The 13,478-nt window shown below is 49.9% G+C and overlaps 1 protein-coding gene across 3 annotated transcripts in view; it reads right to left on the bottom strand.

Annotated features, from left to right (window-relative positions):
* cdk14 (cyclin dependent kinase 14) overlaps positions 1-13,478 on the bottom strand; it is a 102,437-nt gene that overhangs the window by 31,353 nt on the left and 57,606 nt on the right. For all 3 annotated transcript variants that reach the window (XM_030371007.1, XM_030371008.1, XM_030371009.1), the window contains 2 exons: positions 5,695-5,758; positions 2,067-2,115 (listed from right to left, as the gene is read on the bottom strand). In XM_030371007.1, the coding sequence (XP_030226867.1) occupies positions 2,067-2,115; positions 5,695-5,758 (113 nt within the window). The remainder of the gene's footprint in view (positions 1-2,066; positions 2,116-5,694; positions 5,759-13,478) is intronic.

The following is a 13,478-nucleotide window of genomic DNA, read 5'->3' as shown; positions in this document are numbered from 1 at the left end:
GTGAGCCATGTACAGTGTGAGTAGGGGGTGCAACTTGAGTTTCTGACGGGGAACCTACTTGAGTCATGCGAGGACTTTTGTGTGAAATACTCAACCAGGAATGTGTAATAAATGACTCCTAGCGTTAGCCAAACGGGACGATAAGGAGCTGGTGGTGATGTGCTGGAGACGCTTCAGACAGGTGTTGATGTAGGGGTGCATTCCTCTCTGCCATCGCTGTCCAACACGCTTCACACTCCACCTCCTCCACCCCCGTAATTGTCAGATAACTATTCCTGCTATTAAAAATCTCAGGATGATGGGTCCGAAAGCAGCAAGGAACGGACCAATTTCCTCTCCCGGGGGGAGGGGGGAGAGAACGCCTTTATTGCTGTCAACAGTTGATCGTTTCAGCTACGCTCACCGGGGCTAGCAAACCGTGAAGTCCTGTCCGCCCAAGTCAGGCCTTGTCGACGTGTCCGAACACACATCTTGCTCTTCAACGGCAGCATAAAGGATGCCAGCCTTTCATCAAGGGCCTCGGTGCTGAAGGAACACTGGTGTGATACATATCAGGCTTATTTTTATAGCTCCCTGGCCAACCATACAAGGAGGTCAAGGGAAGAGACATTCCTCAGCTTGCCTTGGCGAGGTGTGTTCATAAATAGGCGGCACACAGATTTACTTCCTGGTGGAGCGGAGCTAGGCCAGAGAGGGGCTGGACGCCCGAGTACATGGTAGCAGGCGGACACCATGGGAGGCGGTGGTCCTGTTGGGGTTGGCTGGAAGCTTGTGTGAGCAGGATCACTGGCCTGTGTGTGTGTGTGTGTGTGTGTGTGTGTGTGTGTTTGTGTTTGTGTTTGTGTTTGTGTTTGTGTTTGTGTTTGTGTTTGTGTTCGTGTGTGTGTGTGTGTGTGTGTGTGTATGTGTGTGTTCGTGTGTGTGTGTGTGTGTGTGTGTGCGTGCTGAAGAGTTCAAAGTATATAAAAAGGACAAGTGTGTCAATGCCTGTCTGGTTTAGTCTCTGTCTGGCTGGCTTTGATTCTGTATGTATGTCTGTGGGCCTGTTTGTCTGTCTGTCTGTTGGTCGGTAAAGTTAATTCAGACGAGTTTACTGCCAGTGAGAATGCTTCCAAAAGTAAATCAGCTGAATCTACAACAGACAAAGAAATGCATTGATGTCGGGACATTCACATGCATAGAATACAGCACTTGGCTTATTTCTGTCTATAAGTTCATGAATTAAGGAATGAATGAAAGAAAGAGCAGTTGTAGTGTTTGAAACAGAGTAGTTCTCCCCAAACACTTTTCTTGCAGGTACACACATCATGTTCAATCGTACACTGCACAATATTTTGTTGGTAGTGTTGATACAACAACCCCCCCCAAAACTAATAAAAAATCAAATTCATGTGCGTCTGCTGCTCCAGATGTGTGCCAGAGGGCTGATTCTCTGTGGGTTCGGCAAACATCTGGATGAAATCCCGGATCATGACTCCATGCCCTTTTCTACCATCTGGGCCCGAACTCAAAGTGAGGCTAGAGTCTGGCCAAGCCCCCCCCCCCCCACACATCACCACGGTGATGCCCGAACACCACAATCCAGACTGAACTGGATTACTGTTTAGAGTGATGCTGCTGCTTGGGACGGAGACATATTTTGTTGTCTTCCAAGAAAGAGGGAAGGGGTGACCACAGAGAAAGTGACAAGTCTTTGTTTGGGAGTGTGTGTTTGTGTGTGTGTCTGTTTATAATAACGCAAGAGGAAATTGTTCAGGATTAACTGTCTCTGTCCTGAATGTCAGTTAGACTCCTCACAGATGATTGGTTACGGTCTACATGGAGCATACTAAAGAGTGGTGTCAGAGGGGATTATATATACACATACACACAAACCTGTGCATTAATAACAGAGGAATAAACTCATTTATAAAAAAAGTAATTTGATACGTAATGTGCTCATTCATGCACAGACGATGCAAAAGTGGAGACACAAACAGACCCCCACCCACCCACCCACCCACACGCACAAACACACATTACATGGTAACATATGAATGAATGAACACTCGTCTGCTTCTACTTACTTATTCCATGCTTGTCTGAGCTTCTTAGCGCTGTAAACTGTAAAGCGGTCTGTGAACACAGGAAGACACACAAGCATATTCGAGATCAATGGACCTTACAAAACAGGCCGAGTGCAACCTAGGAGATCGACCTCGTCCTGTACAGGTATGCGTGGCTCCTTGCACCCAGGATGAACCTATACTTAAGGAGGTGCTCAGAACGCCGCCAGCGTTCAGTGCCAGCTGGCAGAGAACGGTCCAAACTGTCAACGCTTCTCAAAATATCGAAGCGCCACTCAGCGCCTCTTGGAACCTCCCGTCCCCGGGAGCGTTGGATTTCCTCACGATGTTTACGCATGTATGCTGTATGTGTTCGACATGAACAGGTCTCGGCCTTCAACGTCACAACATGCACGCTTCCGGACCTGTTTGCTGGGCTTCGCGAGTTTGGCTTGGTATTTCTTACAGATGCCTTCCTCGACCATCCCCCCCCACCCCCACCCCCCACCCCCGGCTCGGCATGCATGCATGCAAATTAGTGTGAAGTCTCCAACTTTCAGTGTGGCAGCCAGACAGACAGGTCGTCGTTTAGCCATCGACTGGTCAGTTAGGCCTCTGCTCAGCCTACTCTATAGAACCCTGTCGCAGACTCCGGGGTCTGACAGGAGCCAGGAGGCTCTGGCTTGGGGGACTGTTTGGGAAGAGAGTAAAGGAAGAGCATGGGAAAAATGGAGAGCGAGAGCGAGAGTGAGAGAGAACACTATGATATGTCTAGAAGAGACGTATTTGCCTCGATAGGGCAGCCTTGAACTTCTTTCATAACAATTTTTCTGAAAGATTTAGGAAATAACTCAGACCATACTCAATCGGAGTTTGAGTTTGGATGTGTCAGCAGTGATTGTGTGAAAATGCAATTAATCATCATTGAAATATTAAAATATGTCATACAAGAGAAAATATTTGCGCATCCCTTCATTTCAGGGACAAACGGTTCTTCCTAAACACACAAAAAGCAAAGCATGAACAAAGAATGGGGCAACACTGCCACCTGCTGCTGTGTGTCTGTAAATGCAGCTGAAGCAGTTGTCTCTCTCACTCTCATGCTCTCATGGTATTGGTCATGCCAATACCATGACTTTGAAGACATGTAGCCTACAGTGAAAATGAAATCCTTTCAAGTTGAAAGTTGTTGTTTCAATAAACCACATAGAAAGTAAAACAAAATAATGGTTTTGTCCTACGAGTTCTTCCTGTGTGAGTACTCGTTGATCTTTTTGTTTCTGATGTCAGGTTGTGAGGATTGATAGCCTTGATAACAGCAGGCACCGGATGAACAGGTTTGAGGTCTGTGTGAAGTGTGTGTGTGTGTGAGTGTTTGTGTCTGTGTGAGATCATCAAGCGCACAGCTGTCCAACACACTGTGTGAGGGGAACAGCAGTCAGGGCGGCAGGAAGTGATACTAATTGTGTGTGTGTGTGTGTGTGTGTGTGTGTGTGTGTGTGTGTGTGTGTGTGTGTGTGTGTGTGTGTGTGTGTGTGTGTGTCTCTCTGTCACACCAGTGCCTCTCTAAATTGGTCACAAGAGATGGGTGGTTTGTCACATGTTGTCCTGACAGCACACCGCACCCTTCATACCCTCAGACTGCATTGATCAGCCCCCAACTGAACGCCCCCTCTCCCTCCCTCCCCCTTCATTACCTCCCTCACCCTCCCTCCCTCCCCCTTCATTACCTCCCTCCCCCTCCCTCCCTCCCTCTTCATTACCTCCCTCACCCTCCCTCCCTCCCTCTTCATTACCTCCCTCCCCCTCCCTCCCTCCCCCTTCATTACCTCCCTCCCAGCCCCTTCACTACCTCCCCCTCCCTCCCCCTCCATTACCTCCCTCACCATCCCTCCCCCCTCCCTTCATTACCTCCCTCAACCCCTCTCCCCCTTCATTACCTCCCTCCCTCACCCTCCCTCCCTCCCTCCCATCCCCTCCCTCCCTCCCCCTCACTATCTCCCTCCCCCATTTCCCTCCCCCTCACTATCTCCCTCCTCCTCCCTCCCTTCCTCCCAACCCATTCCCTAACTCCCTCCCCCTCCCCTTCACTATCTCCCTCCCCCTCCCCTCACTATCTCCCTCCCCCTCCCCTTCACTATCTCCCTCCCTCCCCTTCACTATCTCCCTCCCCCTCCCCTTCACTATCTCCCTCCCCCTCCCCCTCACTATCTCCCTCCCCCTCCCCTTCACTATCTCCCTCCCTCCCCTTCACTATCTCCCTCCCCCTCCCCTTCACTATCTCCCTCCCTCCCATCCCCTTCCTTACCTCACTCACCCTCCCTCTTATCCCCTTTCATTACCTCCCTCCCCTTCATAACCTCCCTCTCCCTCCCCCCCACCCTCCCGTACATAACCCCCCTCCCCCTTCCTTCATTACCTCCCTCACCCTCCCTTCCCTCCCCTTCATAAGATCCCTCCCCCTCCCGTTCATAACCTCCTTCACCCTCCCTCCCATCCCCTTCATAACCTCCCTCCCTCTTCCTCCCTCTCATTCCCTTCATAACCTCCCTCCCTCTTCCTCCCTCTCATTCCCTTCATAACCTCCCTCCCTCTCATTCCCTTCACTACCTCCTTCACCCTCCCTCCCATCCCCTTCATAACCTCCCTCCCCCTCCATTACCTCCCTCCCTCTTCCTCCCTCTCATTCCCTTCACTACCTCCCTCCCCCTCCCTGCATCCCCTTCCCTACCTCTGTCACCCCCCCCCCGCTCTTCATTTCCATACCGCGGTGTACTCTAGTCTCCACACTCTATAAACTCCTCTGCACCCCCCCTCCCTTCGGTTTGGTGCGTTTCCTTCACACATTAAAGAGTACACATCTGAATTAATTGAACCGGAGGACTAATGAGCTCCCATAGGGTCCGCTCTGGCTGCCTGTCAGAGGGGCTGGCAGGCCCAGCAGAGCTCCCAGCAGCACAGGAGATACGGGGAAACTTTAGACCGGCTGGCTGCTAGAGAGACCTCATAGCCCCTGGCTACGTTCCCCCCATTTACCCCTGCACTTGCTGGCCAGGGGCCGGGGAGTTTGTGCACAGCTCTGTGTGTCTGTGTGTATTTGTGTTGCTGTGTGCGTGCGTGTACCTGTGTGATTATGTGCCTGTGTGTCTGCATATTTCTGTGTGCGTGTCTGTGTGCGTGTCTGTCTGTCTGTCTGTCTGTGTGCGTGTCTGTCTGTCTGTCTGTCTGTGTGCGTGTCGGTCTGTCTGTCTGTCTGTGTGCGTGTCTGTCTGTCTGTCTGTCTGTGTGCGTGTCTGTCTGTCTGTCTGTCTGTGTGCGTGTCTGTCTGTCTGTCTGTCTGTCTGTGTGCGTGTCTGTCTGTCTGTCTGTCTGTCTGTGTGCGTGTCTGTCTGTCTGTCTGTCTGTCTGTGTGCGTGTCTGCGTGTCTGTCTGTCTGTCTGTCTGCGTGTCTGTCTGCGTGTCTGTCTGTCTGTCTGCGTGTCTGTCTGCCTGTCTGTCTGTCTGCCTGTCTGCGTGTCTGTCTGTCTGCCTGTCTGCCTGCCTGCCTGCCTGCCTGCCTGTCTGCCTGTCTGCCTGCCTGCCTGCCTGCCTGCCTGCCTGCCTGCCTGCCTGCGTGCGTGCGTGCGTGCGTGCGTGTGTGTCAAATCACCTGGTTTGAAGTGAGGCAGGGAGTGGACCCCTGGCCAGATGTCCTCTGAGGGGGTTCCCAGGACCTGAGAGCAGAGGAACAACAACACAGCGCTAGATTAACTCGCTCACGGTTGTTCTCCCGAACCCAAACAATCATCCACGGTTATTGAGGAGCAAGGTCAGGGTTTGACTTTTATTCTGTGACAACACACGACCGATATTACTTTGTCTGTTTGGGTCCTGACAGGCTTTTTCCGCAACAAAGGTTGTTGTGGAAAAAGAGACCAAGACACACACTTCCCATCACCCAGTCATCTGCTCATGGGCACAGGCACTGATATCAGCAACACACAGCTCATAGGGGTTCCAGCCGTGGACCACAGAGCGGCGGTCATGCCTATCAAATTATGTTTCACAACTCCGACCGCTTATGGCTTCCAGATTTCCAGCCTTCTCATCCTGAAGTTGCAAAATCGAACGTCCTCTTTTTCTAGTGTGTCTGTTCTCGTGTTGGCGGCCCTACCGCTGTGAGCAGCTGGGTTACATTAAATATACAAGAGGAAAAAACACACATCGAACAAACTGAGGGGGGAGACGAACGGAAAGAGGAAGCACGAGTGTGGGTGAGAGAAAGAGATCGGCTGGTTATGAAATAAATCACGAGGACGACAAGGTCTGGGTGTTCTTGTCTTGTGAGTGTCTGAAGGTCTCAGGAACATGTTTTTTTTTTTTTTGGGGTGGGGGGTGGGGGGGTAGAGTTACAATAAATAATAAAAAGCCAATGTGCAGTCACATGAATTGCCTGTGGTGGGGTTTTGCGGAGCAGAAAAAAAAGATGCTTACGCAGAAGAACCGACCAAAAATTGCCTGGCACAGTGTGATCAGTCAACAGTAACAAACCAAACTGTGCGGGAGGGAAATAAATAGTGGTTGAAACAAGGAGATGGGAGTGGGCAAGAGACCAAGCTATATGGACATGTAATGGAGAATAATTGAGTTGACCGATTACTGCAGCATGCATGATTGAATAGGGAGACAGTCGATGTAGTAACGGAAGCCGCCAGCAGAGAGCAGTAGTGCATCGGCGTCGCAAGTCGGCAACTCTGACAAACACTCTTGTCAAAGGATTCGACCAGACAAAGCCTGTCCATTAAGCTGATAACATTCTTTTTCGATCGTTTGAGGCTTTTCTTGGGTTCTAAGCGCAGCAGTGATGATGGCTTGCCATTGTTTGACGTTTATCCTCGTTATCTAACTTCAACGAAGAGATCCCCACAGCATCATTAAAGTGGAATTTTAAACCCCAGTTTAATACTGACAAAAATAGTTGTGGCTTTTTAGGTGCAGACGACTGAACATCTTGGTGTGGTTGTGGCTATGCTTGAGTGCAAAGCAGAAGGAATTGTTAAACAAGAGATATGAATTCCCTTACCCGAAAAGGGTAAGGGAATTCATTCTTGTCTTTTATGAATATTGATTTAAAATGATCGTTTATGTAGTGATTGTCTTCAGTAAGAGAAGTGAAAATATGTGGCACAGCATTCACTGCTGGACAAGTGGATGCAGTTGTTTGTTCCATCATCCCCATCTGAATTATAGATCACTCATCATAACACTTGAACCAAACAAACAAACAAAAATAAATTTCCAGGCACAATTTAGTATTTGGACAAATCGCAATTGAGGACATTTCGCTCCATCGGCGACTCATGGACTTTGTATTGTTGTGACAAAAATACAAAGGAAGCAGAGGGGGATCCCGTTATCGCTCCATCAAGGACGAAGGAAAAATGTAATTACACTGAGCTACGGGCGTACACATCCAAGACCCCACGGCCAAGCATGATGATGAGGGGGGTGATGAACAAGTGTGTGTGTGTGTGTGTGTGTGTTTATGTGACAGAGTCTAAATGAGAATATGTGCCTGTGTATCAAGAGTGTCCAAACGTGATATGTGTGTGGCAAACAAAACAAAGCGTAATAGACTCACAAATCCCCACGTACACACACTCACCCATTTCTTCTCGCTCTCTCACATGTTTTATGCACACACGCACACGCTTTACGCACACATGGACACACACACACACACACACAGACAAACACAAACACATCTCATTCCCGGGGAGATGTGGTGATAGAAATTAGCCGTCCTCTCGCCCTCACCTTGGTGCACCCTGGGGGGCTGCGGGAGGGGGGGGGGGGGGGGTGCTATCTTAATTACCGGCCCACACAAACACCATCGCTCACCGCAGTCAAACACCAGCCGTCCCCTTCATCATCGCCGCGGCAACGCCAGCACGACATCGGTTATGCCTTGGGGACTGCGGGCGTACATCACGGGTGAGCAATGCCAAAACAAGGCTGCTATAGCCTGGCTGATACCCTGGGTGGCTGCTATACCCTGGCTGCTATAACCTGCCTGCTATACCTTGGACGCTATACCCTGGCTGCTATAACCTGCCTGCTATACCTTGGACGCTATACCCTGGGTGGCCGCTATACCCTGGCTGCTATAACCTGCCTGCTGTACCTTGGACGCTATACCCTGGCTGCTATACCTTGGCTGTTATGTCCTGGCTGCTATACCTTGGCTGCTGTAGACTGGTTAGTATATCTTGGCTGCTATACCTTAGCTGATATACCTTGGCTGATACCTTGTCTGCTTTACCCTTGCTGCCATATTCTGGATGCCATACCCTGACTGCGGCGGTTATGGGCTTTGGAAACATGCCATGTACATAAACACACGCACACATGCAAACACAGGCCCAAGCACGCAGGCCTACACACAACAATAAAGACATTATCACAAATGTGCATACTGATACAGACTCGTGCACATACACACTCATAAACACAACACACACACACACACACACACACACACACACACACACACACACACACACACACACACACACACACACACACACACACACACACACACACACACACACACACACAGATGTGCAATAACACACAGACACATAGACAAACCCTATCTTGCTTGGAGAAATAGTGAAACACACAGGGTGGATCTTAAGGCACCGGAGGGCAGTGAAATACTGCAGCTGTATCTCGTCCGTACATACTGAGGAAGCGAGCAGCCCAGGCAAGGTGGTGGAAAGTCAACGTCTTTGTCCTCTACAGCATCGCTATCTGATTTCTCCAGCGCTCTCACATCACTGGCCGCTTTGAGGTGTATGTACGCACCACAGCCTGACTTCCTGTTCCCATTGAATGCACACACGCGCGGGCACACAGACACATACACCTACGGGCAGACACACACACACACACAGACACACACATGGACACGCACACGAGTATACACACACACACGAGCACACACACACACACACACACACACACACACACACACACACACACACACACACACACACACACACACACACACACACACACACACACACCTCCCATGTCACCACACATCCCATCTCGGACCCTGTCACGGGGAATGGGAGCAGTAATGTGGCCCCAATATGGCTGAGTGGGGTCCCTGATCCCCCCACCCTTCTAGAGGGAACAAAAAACCTTTCTTGCACCTGAGACCCCCCCCCCCCCACCCCACACACACACACACACACACACACAGAGACAGACCTCCCCCCACACACACACAGACCTCCCCGAAGGACACACCTCCCAAAACTGTTCATAAGCGACATATAGTATTTCCAACGGTAATTGCTACCTGATATCTCGGGCTAATACTGCCGTGTGAGTCGAACGCTCTCCAGCACACTGACACCCGCACACACACCTGGGAAACAAAAGCAATTTGGAGCGGGACCTGTCAATCTGTGGAAAGGTGTAAGATGAGAGCGCTGTGTTAGAGGTCTTTTCCTTCAACGGGAGAAACAGATGTTTCCGAGAATTGTGGGAAAGGAAGGTAGTTGTAAGGAGAAGGGATGGGGGTCACCTTGTCTCAGTGAAAGGAGGGTGTATCTCTGCGGGATTCCCATCACCGTTGAACTGGCAAACACGGGATGAGCCCAGACGACCCTCCCGAGTGTAAACAACCCCATTTTATTGGCTGGGAAATGGATTAATACAGCTAACTCCATAGCCGTCAACAGACCATAAATCACACATCCCACCTGGTGGGCACTCTGCATCCAAACCCACAGAAACCACACCAACACTGTGGAGCTACGCCAAACACACCCAGCACAGCCAGCAGCCAAACTATGTTTTAGCCAACTATTAAGGGGAGATGACTTGTTCCCTGTTTCGTTGGGAGATATTCTACGGGCGAAACTCCATTCTTGGGTGGATGAAGCTTTCAGAAGGGGATTTTAAAGAGTGCATTTCTACAGTGGCCAATCTAGCAGTTTTGATTTGAACCCTTCACAGATTGTTTTTTACAACTCACTGACACTGATCGAGTTTTTGTGTTTGTCAATAACGTGCTTACAGATCCCCGCCTCCAGAAGCATGATGAGTCAGACAGATTGTTGAAGAAAGTGTTGAATTGATCGAAAGTTTGACTCGTGTGACTCAGAAGAGCTGTATGTTAGATTGAAGAGCTATCATTTGTGTGTCCTTTGTTAGAAATGCCGAAGCCATCCGACAGCAAATAGTGAGCTGCTTTGTAGCAAGAACATGTGTCTGCTGTGGACTGCGCCTGCCTCCATCTGAGACAACTAAGAATTTGGATAGACCTTTCTGACCTGACAGGGTATCTACTCTGAATTTGGGAAGCCATGTTGCCTTTCAATCCCAGTTGTGTGAGTTCTCAACGGCAGAGGGATTGGTGGAGAAGGAGCAAAAATCATGCTTTCTTCTGCTCCCTCTTTACAACTCTTTACATCGTCTCACCAAACAGCTTTCATAATGTGGCAATCTTGTTCTAAAAGCAGTCGAGCGTCGGACAAAAGGTATTAACATCGTTTCAGATGGCTATAAAGGGCAACAAAACCAAGATGTGGCCGCCTAGCCATGGGTTCCTCAGGGGGCCGTGGTCCCTGCAGCAGAACACGGGGAGGGATCCTGGGGTCTTTAGGGTACGCTGCCCCCAATTCCGGACGTCTACATAGGTTCTGCGTGGTGCAGATAAGGTGCCCTGACAGCGCCAAGGTCGGCCCACTCGTGCGTGGCTGACTGGGCAGGGACGAGGCGTCGGGGTGGGAGGGCCGCCGCCGTGGAGTGAGGAGGTGGGGTAGAGCGGAGGCAGTGGTGCATTGTGGGTAGGCAGGCAGGATCTCCACCATTATTGATGGTGGAGATTAGTGCACTTTGAAGTGTGTGGGGGAGAAAACAGGAGAGAGAGAGAGAGAGAGAGAGAGAGAGAGAGAGAGAGAGAGAGAGAGAGAGAGAGAGAGAGAGGATAACAGGCATGAGGGTTGGAGGGTATCCGAGTGAATGTCATTGTCTTTGTGGTTTGAGGGGTGTGGGGGGGAGGGCTTGTCAGCCACAAGGAAGTGTGTGGGGGGGGGGGGGGGGGGGGGGGGATGAGGCCAAGGAGGAAGAGACTGATGCATCACAGCAGCAGTCAGGGCCCCCTAAAAAACAAAACGTGTTCTCCTCATTTCCAAGATCACGGAAGGAGAACGAGACATGCAAAGAGAAAAACAAGCAGAGATCTTATTCTGCTTGCGAGTGAAAGGATAAGGGGGAGGATTCTCATGTCCTGCATGCGGCCACGCAGGCGTTTCCAGGGATCGCATGCTGAGGTTTGTTTTTGCGTTTGTTGCGTTGAATTCCGGCCTGGCAGCCATGTAACTCAAGGAGGCCCCGTTGAAATGCTGCAGACACACTGATCCACACGGAGCAAGGTCATGGCAGCCCAGGCCCGCTGAGATACACTGTGTTTGCTCGTGTGTGTGTGTGTGTGCGCAGAGAGAAGGGTCAAGGGCAGCCAGGAAAAGAGATGTAAAGAGAGATCCATCAATAGGGAGATTCCTGAGGTCAAAGGGCAGATTCCAGGCTTTACGTATGTGCACGCACACGCACACGCACACACACACACACACACACACACACACACACACACACACACACACACACACACACACACCTTAAAAATAAATGCCACCCACCAAGCCAGCCAGACTCAGCTAATAGGTTAAGTTTATAAGCGTGCAGCCTCGCCCCTCAGTCTGCAGTACAGTTTGTTTACATACCTCTTCAATCTCAGAGGGTGACGAAGAGAAGGATAAGCCCCCCCCTGCCTGGGAGACACGCAGCAGAGAGTTGACCCTTCACTCCCATGTTAACCACTTTCCAAGACCAGCCACGACAACAGCGTTCCCTGCATGTTTAAAACTGGGGTGGGTCCATGAACCCACTGAGCTGGCCCTGCCAATCAGAGCGCCCCAAGCTGACTGGACAAGACCATACTGTGCACAGCAAACAGTGCACGCAGACATACACACACATGCAGAAACCCCTTACTGTCAACAGCAGGACAACAGCAGCATGCTCTGCGCCGCTTGATTTGTTTTCGCTGCAGTCTTTCACTCATCTCCCCCTCCCTCCCTCTCCCTCTCCCTCTCCCTCCCCCTCCCCCCCTCTCTCTCTCTCTCTCTCTCTCTCTCTCTCTCTCTCTCTCTCTCTCTCTCTCTCTCTCTCTCTCTCTCTCTCTCTCTCTCTCTCTCTCTCTCTCTCTCTCTCTCTCTCTCTCTCTCTCTCTCTCTCTCTCTCTCTCTCTCACCCTGTGAAGTGTGATTGTATAAGGTGATGTGTCTGGTTGTGGAAGGCGTGTGGCTTTGCTTTGGGGATATTCAGACCTAGATTTCACTGTTGGCCCATTTCTTTAACTTATACCGACACACCTGTCAGCAGGGGCCAAAGGAGAAACACCCACACAATCTTACTGATATACACAGTGACAAAATGGAACCATAGGCCATAGAATAACATTAAATTCACACACAATGTAAGAAAGAGGTGAATACATAAATATATATAGATAGAGTTGTAGTGATAGCGCAAAACAGAGGGACTAGCTTATATTATTGTGTTATTTTTATGGTTTTCATTCGGCCTTTAAGGTATGAATTTTCTAAATTAAAGGTTATATCAGCGATTCTAGGCCGAAACATAAATTATCACATTCATCTGATCTTTCCTCACCATCCGCTAGCTTCCCAACCCATAAGCAGGCCTTCAAAAAAACGTGTCTCTGTAGGCAGCCTATGCTCCAAGATCGTACCCAAAAACAAAATGGTACTACCAACCACTCAAAACCGAAATAAATAGTATTCCAGCCAATCACCGACAAGGGTTTTGCGATGCGTCCATGAAAGTTTTTACTGGATGCACGAAACACGGAAGGGAGGGATCTCACGTCAAATACCAACAGAAGTGACGTCACCCAACATCGCTGAGACAACCTTTAAACCCTTACATTTACTGAATTTAACTGAGTTCAGAGGGAGACTGAGACAGAGAGAGAGGGACAAACAAATGTCAGGCAATCAGATAAGTAAAGGTTGTTTTTTTAAACCAATCTTAAACATCTACCCAAAAACATGCAAGTTAGGACCTGGTTAATGTCTATGATTTGAAGCAAACTGGTCCCTGCATATTAAAAAGGAAATGTTTGTGTTATGCTCCTGATGCAGAGTGCCCATCCTGTAGTTTTGTGCGCTGACCTTTCAATTCCCTTTCCCCCCACTCTCACTTCCACAGTGACAGCCCTGCACCTGCGTCTCTGCGAGACAGCAAGGGAGACAGACAGAGAGACAGAAGGGGAGGAGACAGAGAGAGAGACTGAGAGAGAGACAGATAGAGTGACAGAAGGGGAGGAGACAGAGAGAGAGAGAGACAGAAGGG

The sequence above is a fragment of the Gadus morhua genome, chromosome 11 (genome assembly GCF_902167405.1).
Source record: "Gadus morhua chromosome 11, gadMor3.0, whole genome shotgun sequence".
Lineage (NCBI taxonomy): Eukaryota > Metazoa > Chordata > Actinopteri > Gadiformes > Gadidae > Gadus > Gadus morhua.
The sequence above is the reverse complement of the archived record's forward strand: the minus strand, read 5'-3'. Positions and strand labels throughout refer to the sequence as shown.